The sequence below is a fragment of the Poecilia reticulata genome, linkage group LG1 (assembly GCF_000633615.1).
Source record: "Poecilia reticulata strain Guanapo linkage group LG1, Guppy_female_1.0+MT, whole genome shotgun sequence".
Classification (NCBI taxonomy): Eukaryota; Metazoa; Chordata; class Actinopteri; order Cyprinodontiformes; family Poeciliidae; genus Poecilia; species Poecilia reticulata.
This window is the reverse complement of record NC_024331.1, coordinates 33,071,433-33,089,293: the sequence shown is the minus strand read 5'-3', so window position 1 is coordinate 33,089,293 and position 17,861 is coordinate 33,071,433. Positions and strand designations below refer to the sequence as shown.

Here is a 17,861-nt window from a genome sequence, read left to right as displayed (position 1 = left end):
CGTCAGGTTAATTGGCCTCTCCAGATTGTCCCTAGGTGTGAGTGTGTGGTTGTTTCTGTGTGTCTCTGTGTTGCCCTGCGACAGACAGGTGACCTGTCCAGGGTGACCCCGCCTCTCACCCGGTACGCCAGCTGGAGAGGCAGCAGCACCTCCCGACCCACTAAGGGATAAGGGTGTTAGAAAATGGATGGATGGATGGATCCATCCATCCATGTTGCTGTTTTACTATTATGATCTTTTTTATTTATATGAGAATATACTTTGTTTTGATTATATCTTGTTAAAACTAAAAACAAGCTTTCTTGTTATAATGATATAATGTTCCTGACTTTATTGCCCATTTAAAGACTTCCATACTTTACAAAAGTTGTTGTTTTTTTATTTTATGTTATTTTATTATTTTTTTTATTTCCTTTATTTAACCAGGTAAACCCCGTTGAGGTCTAGATCTCATTTTCAAGAGGGACCTGGGCAGAAGTCTGTGTAACTTGTGTTAAAACGCAAAAGTTATGCGTGATTTTAACTAGCCCATATGCAAATGAAGATTGCGTCATTACGCAACTACCTACTTTTAGAACAACCAATCGCTGCCCTCCTTACTGGGGAGTTGGCCACAGCGCGAAGCGGCTTCATGGTGTCCTGCTGACAGGAGTCCAACCAGCTGACTGCTCTGCTGTCTGTTAAACAGCGATGAAAGCCCCGCTGGTTCTGACAACTTAAGAACTGTTCCGAATTTAAAGTGACGGACTGAGAGGACCGGAAGAGAGCGGAAGGCACCGGAAGACGGAGCGATCTGAGGTGAATCTTAGCATTAGCTTGTTTGTAGCTGTCAGTGCTAGCATTTAGCTCACTTAGCTCGTTCCTGCCTCTGACAGAGAGGCAGGAAGAGCAGGTTTTTATTTCCAGTCGTCGTAGTAACAGTTAATATTCTTCTCGGTCAGATAGTTTCTACAGAAAACCCAGGAAGATCAGGTTTTATCTGGTGTGGGAGTCCAGCCTGAAATAAACCTTTTAGTTCAGAACACGCTGTTCTGAATCTTCTGGTTTCAGTCTAAGTGACATCACCATTTATTTTTGACTTAGTTGAAATTTAAATATTTTCTATTTTCTAAAAAAACAAAAACACTTAAAATCCAGGTGTTTAAATGTTTTGTGTTTTTATATTGTCGTCCATTTTGTAACTTTAAAATATAGTTTTAATTCACCGGTTATTGAGGTGGTGATCAAATCAGTAAAATTAGTTTATTAAAGATTGGACAAAGAATCAGGGACGTGTGTTTTATTTTTAATTAGATTTAAAATTCCTACCTCGAGGAAATTTGAAGCACGTTGTAGCTTTGTGGGTTTTTATTTAATTTTTTAATTTAGTTGAATTGAAACTAAACTTAAGGATGAAAAGAAGATGAAACCTTTAAAACTGATGAATACATGAAGACTGATTGTTTTATACAGGCAGTGAAACCAGGTGAGCAGCAGGTGGGCGTGGCCTGTCTGTCTCCACCTATAAATCAGGTTCCTCCCTCTATTTTTCACCTCCGGTTCTGTTTGAATGACCCGCAGCTGCGTGTTGCTGCGGGCTGCAGGTTTTTTTGTTTGTTGTGATTCTGCTGCTGTTTCTTTCTTTCTTTTTTTTTAAACAATATCCTCCCTGACCTCCACCTGAACCTCAGCTACTTTTGTGCCAGAAGGAATATTGTTTAGTCCTATTCATCATCAGTCTGTGGTGCTACTGTGACTTTCTCTTGATGTGGTCCAGTGGTGCCCATGTTACAGAAACATGATTATGTTTAGCTTTGATAAACTTGATTTTATTTGGTCTTCATGTTTTCTTTTTTTATCCTGGTAATCAGAAATGTGACTCTGTCCTTCGCCGTCAAACATCTCTGCTGTAGTTTGATCACAAAAAAAGCCCAACTCCTATTTGGACTGACCTCTACCAGGCCTTGGAGTCATTAATGTGGAAATAAACCTTGATCCAATACAGCGTAACATTAACTTTAGGGTGTTTACGCTAGTTTCATGTTCAAACTGTCTTTTCTATCCATCACATTGGACAAGGATCATATCCCCTACTCCAACATCTGTCTGTATATTCGGCCAGATGGCGATTTAAAGAGGAGTTTTGAAATAGTTGTAACAAACCGGAGTCCAGATAAACTGATTCATGATATCTGATTAATATGATGTTTTTTTAGGATGGCAGGAGTGTTTGACATCGACCTGGAGACGGAGGACGGCAGCGACACAGAGGTGAGCAATGATTGCATCACACGTCGCCGTGATGTAACAAAGACGAGCAGTGACCTCTAACCTTTCGTCTCTAGGAGGACGCGTGTGAGGTGATGGTTGTTGAACCTGACAGGTGAGTTCAGACGAAGCCCAGACAGATGTGGGTGCCGCAGCGAGCTGATGTCTCCTGTGATGTCATGGCAGCGGTCAGACGGAGGAGGTGGAGCTGACCAGTGAAAACGTCAACAGAGACAGCGAGAGAGTTGGACCGGACTGCTTCGAGCTCCTCACCGTTCTGGGCAAAGGGGCCTATGGCAAGGTGAGCCATGCTCTGCTGTTGGTGTCTGGTTTCAGAACATGTCTGTCATCAAGTCATCAGTTCTGCCACCTTTAAAAAAGACTGAAACGGAGAGAGAACAGTTTTGGCTTTTTGGTAGCACAACATCTCAGTGAAGACTTGTAGGACCATGCTGGTTTAGGATGCACACCACCAGCCCGGTTCAGTCCGGTTTATTCCAGCTGCAGTCCCTTTGTCTAGAAGGTCGGGTTTGTTTTTGAAGGTGTTGATGCGAAATCAAACTCTGATGCCGACCAAACTCCGGTCCGCCTACTGACCTCGGTCTGGGTTCGGTTGAAGTGAATTCAGCTGCGGGTCAAATGCATATGTGAACACCAAGCGGACCGGAGACCGCTCCAAAAGCAGGAAGTGGACTACAGCACAGGGCATTCTGGGTAAATACAATCAAAACAAACACACAAGTCTAGCTCTACCAGGAGAAATGACTTGTGGTCAAAGACAAAAAATAAATCCTACCAAATCTGACGCCTCCGTTTTTGTTTCTATTTTGTGAAGAAGGAAATTGTGCTCTGGGTTTTTGTGTAGTTTCCTTTAGTAGTTCTTGTTGCAGCGCCCCCACAGGTGAGGAGGGGAACATGTGTTTTAATTAGTTTGGTTGGTTTGACTCGGAGCAGTGAGAAAGAGAAACACAGCAGCTGGAGATGGAGCAGATGTTGCAGGCCTGATAGATACCAGGACAAACAGCCAGGCATGGCGGTGAAGGGCTGATGCTGTGGCCCCTTGCATTCAAATATGAGTAGTACGATCTAAAAGGTCAACAGCAGGATCAAAGCAAACCGGATCCGTATCGATATCCAGTCTGATGGAAAATCAGGTCTGCTGATGTTCACAGTCTGAAACTGGATGGATTGGCAGACTGGTCTGAAAATGTCTAAAACTTATATTTAGGATTGAATCTGGAGTTTTGTGCTGATCTATTTTAACAATCTTCAACTTCCTGTCTTTCTTTAAGGTTTTCCAAGTGAGGAAGGTTCAAGGTCCCCAAACAGGAAAGATATTCGCCATGAAGGTCCTGAAGAAGGCAAGTTGGTGCTGGACCTGGGCTGCCTCCAGTTTTTATCTTCGATTCAAATTTGGACAGAAATGTGTCAATAAAGGGAAAGTTTGTAACATAAAACACAAACGGTTTTAGAGAAGTGAAAAAAATAGGATAAATTACTAAAGGGAGAGATGCTGAGTTAGAAATGAGATGCAGGTGAGTGAGACGGTAAAAGAGAAGCGGTGCAGACAGCTGACAGAGAAATGGTTCAAAAGATGAAACAGCATTTAATATTTAGACCTTAGTTTAAACATTTCCCTGACTCCTGCAGGCGAAGATCGTCCGTAACGCCAAAGACACGGCTCACACCCGAGCCGAGCGCGAGATCCTGGAGAAGGTCAGACACCCGTTCATCGTGGACCTGCTGTACGCCTTCCAGACGGGAGGAAAGCTCTACCTCATCCTGGAGTGTCTGAGCGGTGAGCTGGTGAAACCCGATGATGATGATGATGGTGATGATGATGGTCATGACCTTCAGCTGTTCTCTGGGTCACCAGGAGGAGAGCTGTTCATGCAGCTGGAGAAGGAGGGAATCTTCATGGAGGACACGGCCTGGTGAGATCTCTGTCTGCGTTGAGGTCAGAGAGCGTCGTCGTGGCGATCCTTTCAGGTGACGCGGTTGAACTGTTTTCCAGCTTCTACCTGGGAGAGATCACGATGGCCCTGGGTCACCTGCACTCCTACGGGATCATCTACCGAGACCTGAAGCCTGAGAACATCATGCTGTGTCAGCAAGGTGAGGCAGGCTGCCAGGTCGTTACCCATAAGCAATAATCACATCCAGATGATTGTATTGATCTCTGCGTGGTCAGGGCACATCAAGCTGACTGACTTTGGCCTCAGTAAGGAGTCCATCCATGATGGAACCATCACACACACCTTCTGTGGCACCATCGAGTACATGTGGGTAACTGCACACACTCCACACAAAAACACACAAAAACGCACAAAAACACCTGAACCTGAAGAACAGAAACATTCAGAAAACACAATATTTGGTCTGAAAGCACTAAGAGTCGCTACCAACTGGTGGTTTGGGTTTGTGATGAAGTTCAGACTCACATTTCACGATGTTTCCTCTTCACCAGGCAATCGGAGATGAATGTTACTGGCCTGTTAGCGGCTGTAGCGCCGAGTCGTGTTGATGAAACCAGACTGGTCCAGTGGCTGGTGTCTGTCACAGAATATTCTCTGAATATCTTATTGGTTTCTGTAAAATAAAGCTAAGAAAACTGCTGATGTTTTGATGCATTAAATATTTAATCTTATTTGATGGTTGTTATGGATATTGTGATGTTCTCTGAACGAATGAGGCAGTTGGTTCAGTCTTTTTCATCTATTGAAGTTTCTGAAACCACAGCTGCTGCAGAGCGCCTCAGCAAATACCAGAAAAACCCAAAATGATCACAGTGTCCATCACACAGACACACACAGGCCAGAACCAATCACTCTCACACCTCAGGGAGAGTTACAGACCACTTAACCCAACAGTCATGGTCCTGGACTGTGGGAGGAAGTCAGAGAACCCAGAGAGAACCCACACATGCACAAGGAGAACCTGCAGAAAGACGCCAGGCTGGGATTCAAACCCAGAACCTTGGTGCTGCTGGCAGCGATGAGACCAACTGCACCATCCACAAACACTGGTCTAAACACAAACCGAGGATTCATAAGTGTTTTACTCAAACTGTTGGTTTGTGTTGTGCTGCAGGGCTCCAGAGATCCTGACCAGGTCGGGTCACAACCGAGCCGTGGACTGGTGGAGCCTCGGCGCGCTGATGCACGACATGCTGACTGGATCGGTAGGCTGAGAGAAGAAGCACCGAAACAGTGAATCAGTATCTCATGTTTTTATCGTTTCTTCTGATTCCTGTTGCTAAGCAGCGTCTGTCTGAATGTTTCCGTTTAGCCTCCGTTCACAGCTGAGAACAGGAAGAAGACCATCGATAAGATCCTGAAGTGTAAAGTCAACCTTCCTCCGTACATCACGGTCGATGCCAGAGACATGATCAAAAAGGTCCAACACACACACACACACACACACACACACACACACACACACACACACCGTGATTTCACATTGTTTTCAAAGCTACAGTGAATGAATCCAAACATAGACCCTATAAAGTGCAAAATATATATAACTTTTTACAATAATCAATCAACTATTGGACTTTTTAACCATTTCTCTGTCATATTTGGTTATTTACCAAAATGCTATCAGTGTTTCCAGATTTCTGCTCCCTAATCTGCTTCAGAAAGAGAAACCTGCTCATAAAAAATCCATTTATTCCACATCCAGCCCTCAGTTAGATCCACTCAGCCTGGAGCGGCTTTTCATATTTCTGTTTACAGTCATTAGAAGTTATTGTTGAACCAGGAATGTGTTTATTTCCACAAAGCAACATGGAAACAAAACTCAGATGATATGAATCATGTCAGATTTCAGCAGATGTAAGCTGTGGTTTAACATGAACGTGAAAACAGAGATATTAAATTAATGCAGCTGGAGAAAAATGGACTTCTTCACATTTGAGTTTAAGTAAAATATCATCATGAAATGAACTAGTCATTGAAACAAAATCCTTCTGCTTTATGCAGAAACACAAAGGTTGACATTTTCTGCTTTCTTCCCATTATTTGGACATTTTGGCTCCACTCTGCTCTGTAGAACTGACTTTTATTCACTGCTGACTGATTCTAGCCTGATGCAGATACTAGAAACTGAGGCTGATTGTGAGAAGCTGATGCAACGCTGCCACCTGCTGGCAGAACTGAATCCTGCAGCGTTACGACTTTAAAATGCTAAATGACAGAAAAATAAGTTAAAATGATGTCATTGTGAAGTAATTATTAATACGCATGCACACACACACACACACACACACACACACACACACACACAGTGCTATTATAATACAGTCTGAGCATGTGGCAGTCAGATGAAGCTACAGCGACACGCAGCACCAAATGGAGTTATTTTCCAAGTATGATGAGGTTTTTTAAGTCAAACTGCAGAAATCACTAAATGTTTCTCTGTTTCATTTTTTTTCCAGCTGCTGAAGAAGAATCCGGCTCAGAGACTCGGCTCTGGGAAAGACGACGCCGCTGACATCCAGGTAGTCGCTGCAGGTCGTCTTAGATCAGAAATGTCCTCTGCTGTCCAACTCTGGGGACGTTCAGGTGCAACGGCAGCATCTGGATGAAGGTTTCACACAGAATATCCAAAAGTCTTCAAAATCTAGATGAAAAACAACCAAAAATAAGATCAACAATATACTGTACAAGATCACAACATGACAAAATACTGTGCAGTTATCAGAAATAGAAATATCATGCTTTCCGGTTCTGGAAATGGAAAGCATTGCACATGTACATCATGTGCTGCACATCATGTTTTCCTGAACTGCCCATCAAGGAGTGCAGTTCAGGAAAACATGCAATAAAAGCAGAAATGTTATTTAGGAGTAAAGCAGCAGCAGCAGGAGGTGAACATGTTGGGATCAGTGACGGTTCTGGAGTCTGACAGCTGCTGGCAGGAAGGATCTGTGTCGAAGCTCCTTAATGCTCCAGGATGGGAATCGGGTCAGGAGACAGAACAACTGGATCCTGGATCCAAGCGGCTTCCTCCTCATGGAGGCTGGAGTTTAAATCAGAACCGACTCCGTTTCTGAAAATGTTGCCTTTGACTTTTCAGATCTGCCGTTTCCTCCGTTAACCATCAGGTTTTGATGAGTGAATGCTGGATGCTGTTTCTGAACTTTCAGCTTTTACAAAGTGCAAACAGTGGAAACGTTGATTGTTTAAAGGCTGAACGAAGTGCGGCAGCATCGTTAACCTTTCCCTGGTGTTTTCCTGTTTCTTTGCAGAAACATCCGTTCTTCAGACACATCAGCTGGGAGGAGCTGCTGAACAAGCGAGTGGACCCGCCGTACAAACCGCAGCTGGTTGGTCTTCCTGCCGTTTCCACATGTGAAGCGTGTTCTGCTGTAACTCAAACATTCCCTCCTGCCAGCACTCTGAGGAAGACGTGAGCCAGTTTGACACCAGGTTCACCAGACAGACGCCGGTGGACAGTCCGGACGACACCAGGCTGAGCCACAGCGCCGAGCTCGCCTTCGCCGTCAGTCCATCAGCCTCCATGTTCTGGAACGTTTTCCTTTCTTTCCTTCAGCTGTTTTAGTTTTCATCTCCTCCGGCAGGGTTTCTCCTTCGTGGCGCCGTCGGTCCTCGAGAGCCTGAAGGAAGGATTCTCGTTTGAGCCGCGATCGCGTCACGTCCGCCGCCACAACAGCAGCCCGCGCACCCCCATCAGGTAGGAAGTGGTACTGCAGCGGACAGTATTCATGTTGCACCATTTTATTACTTCTGAAAATCACTTACTAGTTACCAGACCAGCTAGTTTCTTTCATCTGTCCTGGTAAGTGGAAGTTTATTGCCATAATCTGGATGACATTCATACAGAAATGGGTCTTAAATCCACCCATGATGGTCTTAAAAAGTCTTAAATTCCAGTTTTCTACTGATTGGTGTGAATAAACAGGTCATCACAATGAAATCATACAACTTAACTTTAGATATAGGTTTTGATTTCCATCTCAACTTGAAAAAGTCATTTGAACCTTTATTTCAACAGCTACATTTTGTTTGCTAAAATGTTTTAAAGTTTGTCTGCCTTACTGAAGTGGAGGGATGAAGGAAATCCTTGGGTTGGTCAGAAGACGTTATTTTTCTCCTCAGTCCTCTGAAGTTCTCTCCGGCCGGACCCTTTAAGTCCAGCATGGACGGGGAAGCGGACCTGTTCTCCCCCACGTCTCCGCCTGCCGCTCCGCCTCCCGGCCCGCTGGAGAACGGCGCGGCGAGTCAGCCCATCAAGACGCCGTCCAGGAACAAGAAGAAGAAGGAGCATCGGAGATGAGGCCCAGGAAGAACCAGAGGGATTCTGTCTGCTCCACGGATCATCGTCTCTGTCTGTTCATTATTCAGCTTTCATTTAAAGCTCTGAAGTAACCAAACGACTAAATCCTCCAGACTGCGGCTCCGCGGAGCAGAAACTCCTTCTAAATCTAATTAAAGGACAGGAAGGCATCGATTTTCCTTCAGCAGCTTCCCTGCGTGTTTCTGGGGTCGACTTGAGATTTGTGATGGATGGACTGGAAACTGTGAGTTTAATTACAGAGGAAGCTCTGATTTAAGGTTTTCCAGTAATGAGTCTGTCAGAGGTCAGCCGACCGTCAGCCGACAGGAAGTTAAACTTTAACGCTTCTGTTCTTTTGGTTGCTTTTATTTATTTCTGCACGTAAAAAGAAAACGTGATGACATCAGTCTGCCTGTTGGTTCGGTTTGACATTTAACCAATCAGAGCAGACTGGGCCTTAAAGAGACAGGAGCTAAAAACTCAATAGGAAAAAAAATCACTGAATTCAGCTTTGAAATGATGAGTTTGTAAATTATAACAGATTCTGTAATGACTGTATGTAGAAATCTGCTGAATGATCCATGCAGCAGGATGTTATGTTTGTCTCGTCTTTTTTCTCTGGATCTTCATGTCTGCTGCCAAACTTGTTCTGATTGGACCGATGGACCGGTCCAATCAGAAACCCAACCGCTGATCACACAGAAGCTGTTTCTGCAGACCTGCAGGTCAAACCGTGTTGGGTCAGAGGTGTTTATTTCCCCTTCAGTCAAGCCAGCAGGGAATCACTCGGGAAGCTCCTCCAATCAGGAATCAGGATGATCCGGAGGATCAGGGACAGCCTGGTTCTGGTCCCAATATCCTGTTTTATCAAAACCATTTTCTTCAAAGTTTTTATCTTTTTCTCAGCATTTGGCAGAACGTCCCTCTAAACGGACTTGAGTTGAAGGTTTTGGGTTTCCTTCCACAAGCCTCTCAGAGCTGGAAATCTGATCCGTTCCTCCCAACAGAACCGGTGGAACTGGGTCGGATCTGTTTATTCTGCCGAGTTCCACCTCCTCAGCCATGCTGCTTCAATATTTCAAACTGATTGAGTTGTGAAGCGCACCAGTCCCTCCTGCAGCAAAAGGTCCAGTTTTCGCTCCATCAAGCGTCACCAGCCTGAGGGACGTCTGGCTTTGGTTCCACTGGGATTGGTGGCTTCAGCCCACTGGACCCGTTTCATACCAGAACCTGTTGGTCTGTGGGAGACGGAACCGGGTCAGAGTTCACGTTTACCTCAGGTGATGTGAATGAACCAATCACTGGCTTACAAAGCTGTGACATCATCAGCTGGCCTGGCCTCAGAGCAGGGCGTCAAACTCCAGTCCTCTGCTGTCCTGCAGCTCGTAGATGAGCCACAGGTAGAAAACACTGGAATGAAACGGCTTCATTTCCTCCTCCTGGTTTGGGTCGGGTCTCCAGAACCGTGATGACCTGATTATTCTGTTCAGGTGCTGCAGCAGAGGCTCATCTAAAGGTTTCAGGGCAGCGGGGGACTGCAGTTCAACACCTGTGCTTTAAAGGAACGGTAACCTAGGTGTATGTACATTTCTGACTTCCAACAAAGTTAAATTAATCAGGATTTGATCAAATTGAAATGGTCATTTTAACCTAAAATAAAATCAAATGTCAGAAATGATTTAGGTTGAGATTCAGAGATTTTCTTTTGTTTTGGCAAATTTCAGGAGCCTAAAATATTCCAAGCATTAAAAATGCATTAAGTATTAATTTTAATGACTTTAGGAAACTTGTCACAATTTTCTTTCCTTATTTTTCAAAATAATTTTAAGCTCTTCCTCTGAGTGAATCGATAAACTGATATCATTTCTGTAGATGAGAGAATCTGACTGGATTCTGTTCGCAGCAGCCGTAAAGAGCCGGCGCCGGTTCTGAGCCGGCCTGGTTTTGGTTCTGAACCAGTTAAAAGTCTTCAGATTTCCTGGGATGTTTTCAGAGTTGAAATCACAGAACAGCTTCGGAGTGAAGTGGAAAGTTTGTCTGCTGAGAAGCCGTCGCTGCTGAACAGCTGCTCAGAGTTTATCGATTAAAATCCACCAGGAGGCTGAGAAACTTTTCCCTGTTTGGATGTTTTTGTTCCTCCAGGATCCGTTTATACCCTCAGAGTGATGACGGGGTTAATTGTGTTCAGACCCGCCTCCCCATCATGGTGCCAACTTTACATGAATCCAGTTTTCAGGAAACGGGAATTAAAACTGATATATATATAAATATATATATCTTTAGATATTTTCAGGGTTTTGAAACACATGAGCTTCCATTTGGGTTTAATTTTTAAAGTTGTTTCCTTGTCTGCAGTGTTTGGATCAGCATCATTACCTCTGACTGGGTCACATCAGAAAATGATTTACTTTGTCGGGTTTTGTTTATTTGCATAATTTACTGTTATGATGAAGAGATTTGAAGAGGAATAATGAACCTCTGGACTTGTACAGATATGTAAACAGTAAAGAACAAAAAGTTTATATTTGGGATTGTTTTGTTTCCTCTGACTGATGAATGTTGTGAATAAATCCTGGGATGTTGAGACGTTCAGTCATTCAGTTCACAGAAAGCAGCTGGCGACTGAGCAACAGGGTTTGTGCATTAGTTTTAGATCGTTGTGCAGAGACACAATGTTCACAACTGAGATTTTAAAGTTAGTCAGAAATTTACAGCAATAATTTAAGGCATTTAGCATGTAGAGGAAAGAATGGGGTTAATTTTACAGCCATATTTTCACTTATTCATTCATATGTCAGATTCAAACTAAATATTTAGTTCACTAAATAAAAAGATGAAACGACTAAATGCAGCTTCTGTGGAGAGAAAAAAACAGAAAAGTTAACAGTAGTAGAAGAAGAAAGCGAGGGGAAATGGTCCAGTAGAACTTCAGGAATAAAACCTTAGAATGAGGCAGAACCAGGGGGATCCGTCTGACCGGACCATAACATCAGAACTTCTTCATCTGAGTTTTGGTCAGGAATCTTCCTGGATCCAAACCCAGTTGGAAGAAAATGACTTTTTATGACCCAACATTCGTCTTTCGTGGCGAAAGCTTTAAAGGTGTAGAAATATTTTTTCCTGTTGCATAAGAGCAGCGAGACCTCCCAGCTTCAGCCGCCTTCCAGAACCTGGATCCGGTCGTTGTGCAGAACAATAAACCCGTTTCATCACAGAACAATAGGAGAACAGAACCTCAGTGCATTTCTGGAATGATAAGTGATGCAGTGTGGATCCCCTGCCAGATTCACTCATGAGCATGTAAATGTTGACGGAGCCTAAAGTTGGTCCAGCATGAGAGCAGCTCAAACTGCCAAACTCCCGTAAATAAACGCTGGAACACGTCTGGTTGTTCACCAAACAGGTTTCAGAAGGAGCTCCAGTGTTTTCTGCCTGCAGACTCTGCGGTTGAATCAGGAGACGTTCTGTGCTGAAAGATTTGATCAAACTGCCTCAATAATGAGGCTGCAGCTAAAGGAACCGGGCCAGAAGCAGATTCTTCAGAACGGAACCATGATGGAGCATTTTGGACGAGCTGCTGCTGAGAAAATAAACTTTTACAGTAATGAAAATTAGTCTCAGCTGGAGGAAAGCAGAACTGGTTGAACTAAAGACGGAATAAAGCAAAGAGCTGCTGGACAGGAGTTAAGATGAGGAGAATCCACCATGTTTTTGTTGCAGTATGAAAAGGAATGAAAGAGACGAACAGGAAGTGAGTTTAGGTTGTAAAGTTCTGAACCGCCCTGAGATCTGAAGCAGAGGAAATATTTGATTTAAAGAACTTCTTCTGGAATATTTTCCTGACTTTGGGAATCTCCATGTGAACCTGGAAGACGAAGCTCAGCTCAGCTGGGCGGATGAACCGGGTCACTGGTGTGAACAGAGACAGAAATGTGACTAATTTTGATCATTCTGGGTCGGATGTGATCAGCTGCTCTTGGTTTTGACGTTTCACCAGATTCATCTTGGATTCATTATTCTAACTCATTTAGCTCTAATTCATAACAAATTGTTTTTTCACTTTAAACAAAATAATCTTTGTATTGGGACCATTCAGGGTAAAGCCCATATGGGTCCCACAAACTTCTGCGTGATACCAATGTGATACCTATAAAGCAGAGGCGTCAAACACATTTTTATTTCGGGCCATATCAAAAACCTGAATGTTCTTAAAGGGCCGCTTGTGCCAGAATATATTGATAGAACTAATTAAATTATTAAAATATCAATAAATAGCTGTTCCTCCAGGATTCTGTGATTGTTTTAGTGCTTTTTTTCTGCAACCAAAATTACATATTTTGTGGTGCCAATTTAGAAATTAGGAAGGAATTAGGAATTTTTATGACATTTTAGCTAATGTATGATATGAAATGTGACTTTTTATTACATACCATATCAATTATGGACTATAACTCGACATCAAGTAAGGCTGCCGTCACTTAAACTCAATGTTTTTGACCAATTTTGAGAAAATTTGCACTAAAAATCAGAAGAAGAAAAAATGCGGAGATTTGTTGATTTTGTGTGAATTTTGCAGATTTGTGAAAAACTGGAAGAACGTATTGATGTAATTTTGGAGTCTAAAGGGCCACAGAAAATGCTACGGCGGGCCAGATTTGGCCCCCGGGCCTTGAGTTTGACACATGTGCTATAAAGGGACCCATCTGGTCCGGCCAGTGGGGGGTAGGTTGAGTCAACCACATGGGCCCCATCCAGGTCGCCTTGTGACTATGCAGAATCTGAACGGGTCCAGTCACACATGTCAGATCCGTGTTCAGGTCCGGTTCGGTCCCAGACCGGGACGAAAGAAACTGAGGAATCCGCTGATGTGGGAGCCGAAGCCACTTTTCCTCATCTGTCTTTGATTTTCCGTTTTCCAGGGGAAAACGTGGCTTTTGTTTAAAACCCAGTTGCGAAACTCTTGAGAGCAAAGTTTTCACAAAGCAGTTGCACAACCGGCTCTTAATTAACTTTCCTCCTGTCGGCCAACATGTTGCCTTAAGGGTTAAAAGCTGCTTTTCCTTCCCTCACTCCTTATTTTCCAGTAGAATCGTGCATCTTGTCATTTGAGTCTGGTTTTAGATGCAGATGTTCGACTTGCTCCTCCATGTTTGCTTCTTGCAGAAAGACAGAGGAGGTGAAGGAGCGTGTAGTACCGGTGGTGACCAGCCAGGGGCAGCACAGAGCAACTTCAGCGACAAATAACAGGAGAAAAAGAGTCCTGGGGATAATCAATACCATCTTTTAATATTTTCTTTCTTTGTCTTTCCTCTGTAGTGAATCCTGGAAGGTGACGGATGTTTTCAGTCAACATCCTGCTGCAGGAAGTCCTTCTGCTCCTGTTGTGACCTTTAACCTTTCTAACTGCAGGTTGCCTCACAGCTGCAGGACACCAAGCAGCTTCACGGATCCCACATGGAGCGGTTCTGATTCTGGTTCTGGTTCTGGTTCTGCTCTCCTGCAGAGCAGCTCTTCTGTCTCTGGAGAAAAATGAATCTTCACATCAGAGCCACCGTTTCTCTGCTGCTTCCAGCGAGTTTCAGCCTCGTTCTGGGTCCGACTGTGATGAGCTGGATCTGATCAGATCACCTGGTTCTGGTTCAGTTGTCACCCCCGGACCCGAGCCGTTGGACCTGGCCACACTCGGTCCTCGGGGTAATCTGCTCCGCTCTGCCATATTTGGGCCTTTATGAGGTGAAGACATGATGGCTGCCAGCAAACATCTGGTTCTGTGTAGAACCTTCACAAAGTACTGGACCCGCTCAGCAGCCGCAGACTGATCGGGTTTTATGTGATGGACAAACAGCTCAGCGCATCGATTTAAACTGAAGCATGAACTGACTGGAGTTACCAAAAGAATCGAAAGCAGACGCGTTTCGTGTGGTTGCCATGGGAACGGGCCCTGGGCATTCAGACACAAACCTCCACCAGATGTTCTGGTTCTGGTATCAGATGTCCTTCAGAGAACAACCAGCATCATGAAGACCAGTGAAGTCAGTGTTTCGGCTGTTTTCCAGTTTTCCAGAAGTTTGTTCCAGATTTGTGGTGCATAGAAGCTGAATGCTGCTTCTTCATGTTTGGTTCTGGACCTGGTTCTGGTGCAGAGCAGAACCAGAACCAGAACCAGAAGACCTGAGAGGTCTGAAGGTTGATCCAGTAACGGTGGGTCTTCAATGTCTTTCTGCTTGAGAACAAGAAACAAAAGTAATTATTACTTTTACAATTAGATACAAATTCAGGCTTTGAAGGGTTAAACCTGAGCTGCATAGAAAGAACGACCTAGTTAAAGTCCAGAACTAAATGCAACTGAGAATCTGTAGCAAAATGCAGGCCACACTTTTCAGATTTTTTTTTTTTTTTCTGGAAATGTTGGAAACCTTTTCCTTCCAGTTTATGGACAGATGGACTTTCTTCGTCCATCAGACTTTTGCTCGTTGATCCCAGGATCTCTGGTTCCTCCATCTTGACATCACGTGACCCCAGTGACCCCTGTGACCCCTGCCTGCGTCCAGGCGTCCTCAGCAGGAAGCCATCTTGCTCTGGGCTTATTCACAGCAGCGTGTATTTCCAGAGCTGACCCTCATCTGCGGAGCCGTGATGACGGAGGGAAGGAGAACCCAGCAGGAAGCAGGACAGGCGGGAAGAGCGGAGCAGGAATGAAGAGAGACGACTCGGGACAGAAAACATCCCGAGCTCCTCCAGAGAATTTCCTCTGATTTGTTTTCCCATAAGTGTTGAGAGGAGAGCTCTGACAGCGAAGAGCAGATGTTGGACCGTAAACATGAGCCGCGCCGGCGTCAGACAGAAAACTGACCCCAGAGGTCAAACAGGGACGACCTTCTGGGATCAGCCGCCTTCAGACGAACAGCCATTTCATTCTTCAGTAATAAAACATGATCACGTGAGAATATTAGTAGATTCATATTTATGTTTTAAGATCTGTCGTCTGATTGGTCAACGTCTGCCTCAGCAAACAACCTGAAGCTTCCTGTTTTCCTGCAGAGGGACGGAGGCGTCGGCACAGTTTGAGGTCCAGGTGGAACAAAACGGATCAGCATCATGTAAACTCATAGTCAGTAAATATGAATATACATTCTCATTTATAATTATTAAATGTGTCATTTAATCAATAAAATGTGCTTCACTTAGTGAATATAATTAACTGAAATAAATGGACTTTAATAATGTAAATCAGGAACCATGTTCCTCTCTACTGATCAGTTTCTCCAATTATTTAAATGGCAACAACAAAACAAAGTATCTAACATAAAAACAACTCTCTTTAGATCCTTTACCAAACATTTAATTTCACAACAGGATGTAAAAAGTAATAAAAATGAACAAACACTAAATGGAGCTGAAACAGGAAAATAAGGAAGAAAATCCTGTTTTGGACGTCTGATGGATTTTTAATATTTTATAAATTAGAAGCCTGTAGAATTATTTTCCCTTTATGTAAACTGAGGAATCAACATGTTTGAATCCTTTCATTTAGATTAATGGTCCAGCTGAAAACTCCACACATTTCAGGGAAACGTCTTATCAGCTCTGACTCGTTTCTCTTCCTGCTTTCTTTCAGACTTCCAGGCAGCGGCTCTGGACCCGGACTCTGACTGGACGCCGGTCGGTTCTGGAACCGGACCAGCTCAGACGGAGCAGCAGAACCTCCTGAACCTCCTCTCATTTTAAATTCTGATTAAAAACCAAACTGTGATTGATTGGTTCTCTTCTGGACATTAAACACATGGTTTGGTATTTCTGGGGTAAATTAGCATAAATTAAAGTATAAATAATGTGGATGGACAGATGTTGATCATTTTTGCCCAAACCATCATTATGATCAGAATGTGTCGGCTGGTTGTTTCAGGGTCAAAGGTCAAACATGGTGGAAGAGGATTTTTATTATGAAATGTGGGGAAAATAAGCCGCTAAATGAGTAAATGTATAAAAATAAAAGTAACTTTTTCAGAACCCGTTTCTGGAGGATCATCAGGATGTTTCTGGTAAATGTCAGACGGTCTTTGTGTAATTCTGGGTTCTGACCGTCTGGAGACCCAAAGCCTGGTAGATGTTCAGTAGAACCGTTGTTCTACTGGAGCCGTTTCTTGATTCTGCAGGTCCAACAGTTATCAGGCTCAGGAAGTAGAGTCGTCATGTTGTTATAAGATTGTCTTAGTCTTTGTTTTCTCCAGATTAAACACGTTAAGTCGGTTCTTGAATCAAAGGTTCGTTCAGGAGATTCTGGTGTTTCATAAGTTTCTCCTGGAAAACAAACCTGAGGAAAGTTTTTCCCTCTAAGCTGATCAGGAGCGACTGGAGCTAAATTAATCCTCTAACGCTGTTACCCAACCCTGCTGGAACAACACACACACACACACACGCACGCACGCACGCACACACACACACACACACACAGTCGTACGCTACTATCCAACAGGGGACATTCCATTGACTTCCATTCATTTCTACAGCCTAACCCTAACCCTTTTCCTAACCCTAACCATCACATACCTAACCCTTTTCCTAACCCTAACCATCACATACCTAACCCTTTTCCTAACCCTAACCAAAAGTCAATTCACACCTTAGTCCTAACTGCAACCCCTGACCCTAAAACAGGGTCATTTCCAAGAGGGGACCTACAAAATGTCCCCTCTTCAACGGTGAGTCCCCTGTTGGTCAGTGTAAAATGACACGCATGTCCCCTGTTGGATAGTTACACATGAACACACGCACACACGCACACACACACACACACACACACACACACACGCACTGATCACCTTATTTACTCCTGTTGACCAACACAGATCTACTGACCCTGAATGGGTAGTGTGTGTGTGTGTGTGTGTGTGTGTGTGTGTGTGTGTGTGTGGCTATAATTGGCCCTCTCAGGCTAAAAGCTTTCCCCCACCAGGCTTATCCTTTGGCAACTCTTTTAGAATCACACCAGGCTGTCATCGCAGCGTGTTCGGGTCAGATTCTGGTCTGGTTCTGGTTGGGTTCTGATCAGGTTCTGGTCGGGTTCAGGTCAGGTTCGGGTCAGATTCTGGTCTGCTTCTGGTCGGGTTCGGACCCGCAGTGAGGCCCAGCGCTGTGCAGTGAGCTTGGACAAGTAGACCTGCTCCTGGACGGAATTAAAGAAACCCAGGTGAGCAACTTTCTGCTCTTCCTTCCTGCTGAAAGCGTTCCCCCTCCAGAGGGAAGCGTTCCCCTCCATAGGGAAGCATTCACCCTCCAGAGGGAAGCGTTCCCCTCCATAGGGAAGCATTCACCCT

General features: G+C 44.1%; 1 protein-coding gene and 2 long non-coding RNA genes across 4 annotated transcripts in view; all 3 read left to right on the top strand.

Moving 5' to 3' along the window:
• The first annotated feature begins 591 nt into the window (after window positions 1-591).
• LOC103472417 (ribosomal protein S6 kinase beta-2) lies at window positions 592-11,130 on the top strand. Its single transcript, XM_008422053.2, has 16 exons — window positions 592-798; window positions 2,196-2,250; window positions 2,325-2,362; window positions 2,434-2,548; window positions 3,540-3,608; window positions 3,898-4,045; window positions 4,124-4,181; window positions 4,262-4,362; window positions 4,439-4,529; window positions 5,338-5,428; window positions 5,536-5,643; window positions 6,683-6,745; window positions 7,496-7,573; window positions 7,642-7,749; window positions 7,829-7,941; window positions 8,367-11,130. Exons 2-16 carry the CDS (start codon window positions 2,197-2,199, stop codon window positions 8,542-8,544), a joined length of 1,413 nt encoding a protein of 470 aa, XP_008420275.1. The 5' UTR covers window positions 592-798; window position 2,196; the 3' UTR covers window positions 8,545-11,130.
• A 1,681-nt stretch (window positions 11,131-12,811) lies between these two features.
• On the top strand, window positions 12,812-16,388 carry LOC103472423 (uncharacterized). 2 transcript variants are annotated; one of them, XR_534860.2, is made up of 4 exons: window positions 12,812-14,576; window positions 15,007-15,484; window positions 15,586-15,655; window positions 16,163-16,388. It is a non-coding gene; the product is annotated as an uncharacterized LOC103472423 (long non-coding RNA). The 2 variants fall into 2 exon arrangements; XR_534859.2 differs by lacking the exon at window positions 12,812-14,576 and having other exon boundaries at window positions 14,704-15,484.
• Window positions 16,389-17,360: 972 nt separating this feature from the next.
• The window catches only part of LOC108167100 (uncharacterized), an 8,317-nt gene continuing 7,816 nt past the window's right edge, over window positions 17,361-17,861 (top strand). The window contains exon 1 of the long non-coding RNA XR_001777497.1: window positions 17,361-17,734. This is a non-coding gene — a long non-coding RNA (uncharacterized LOC108167100). The remainder of the gene's footprint in view (window positions 17,735-17,861) is intronic.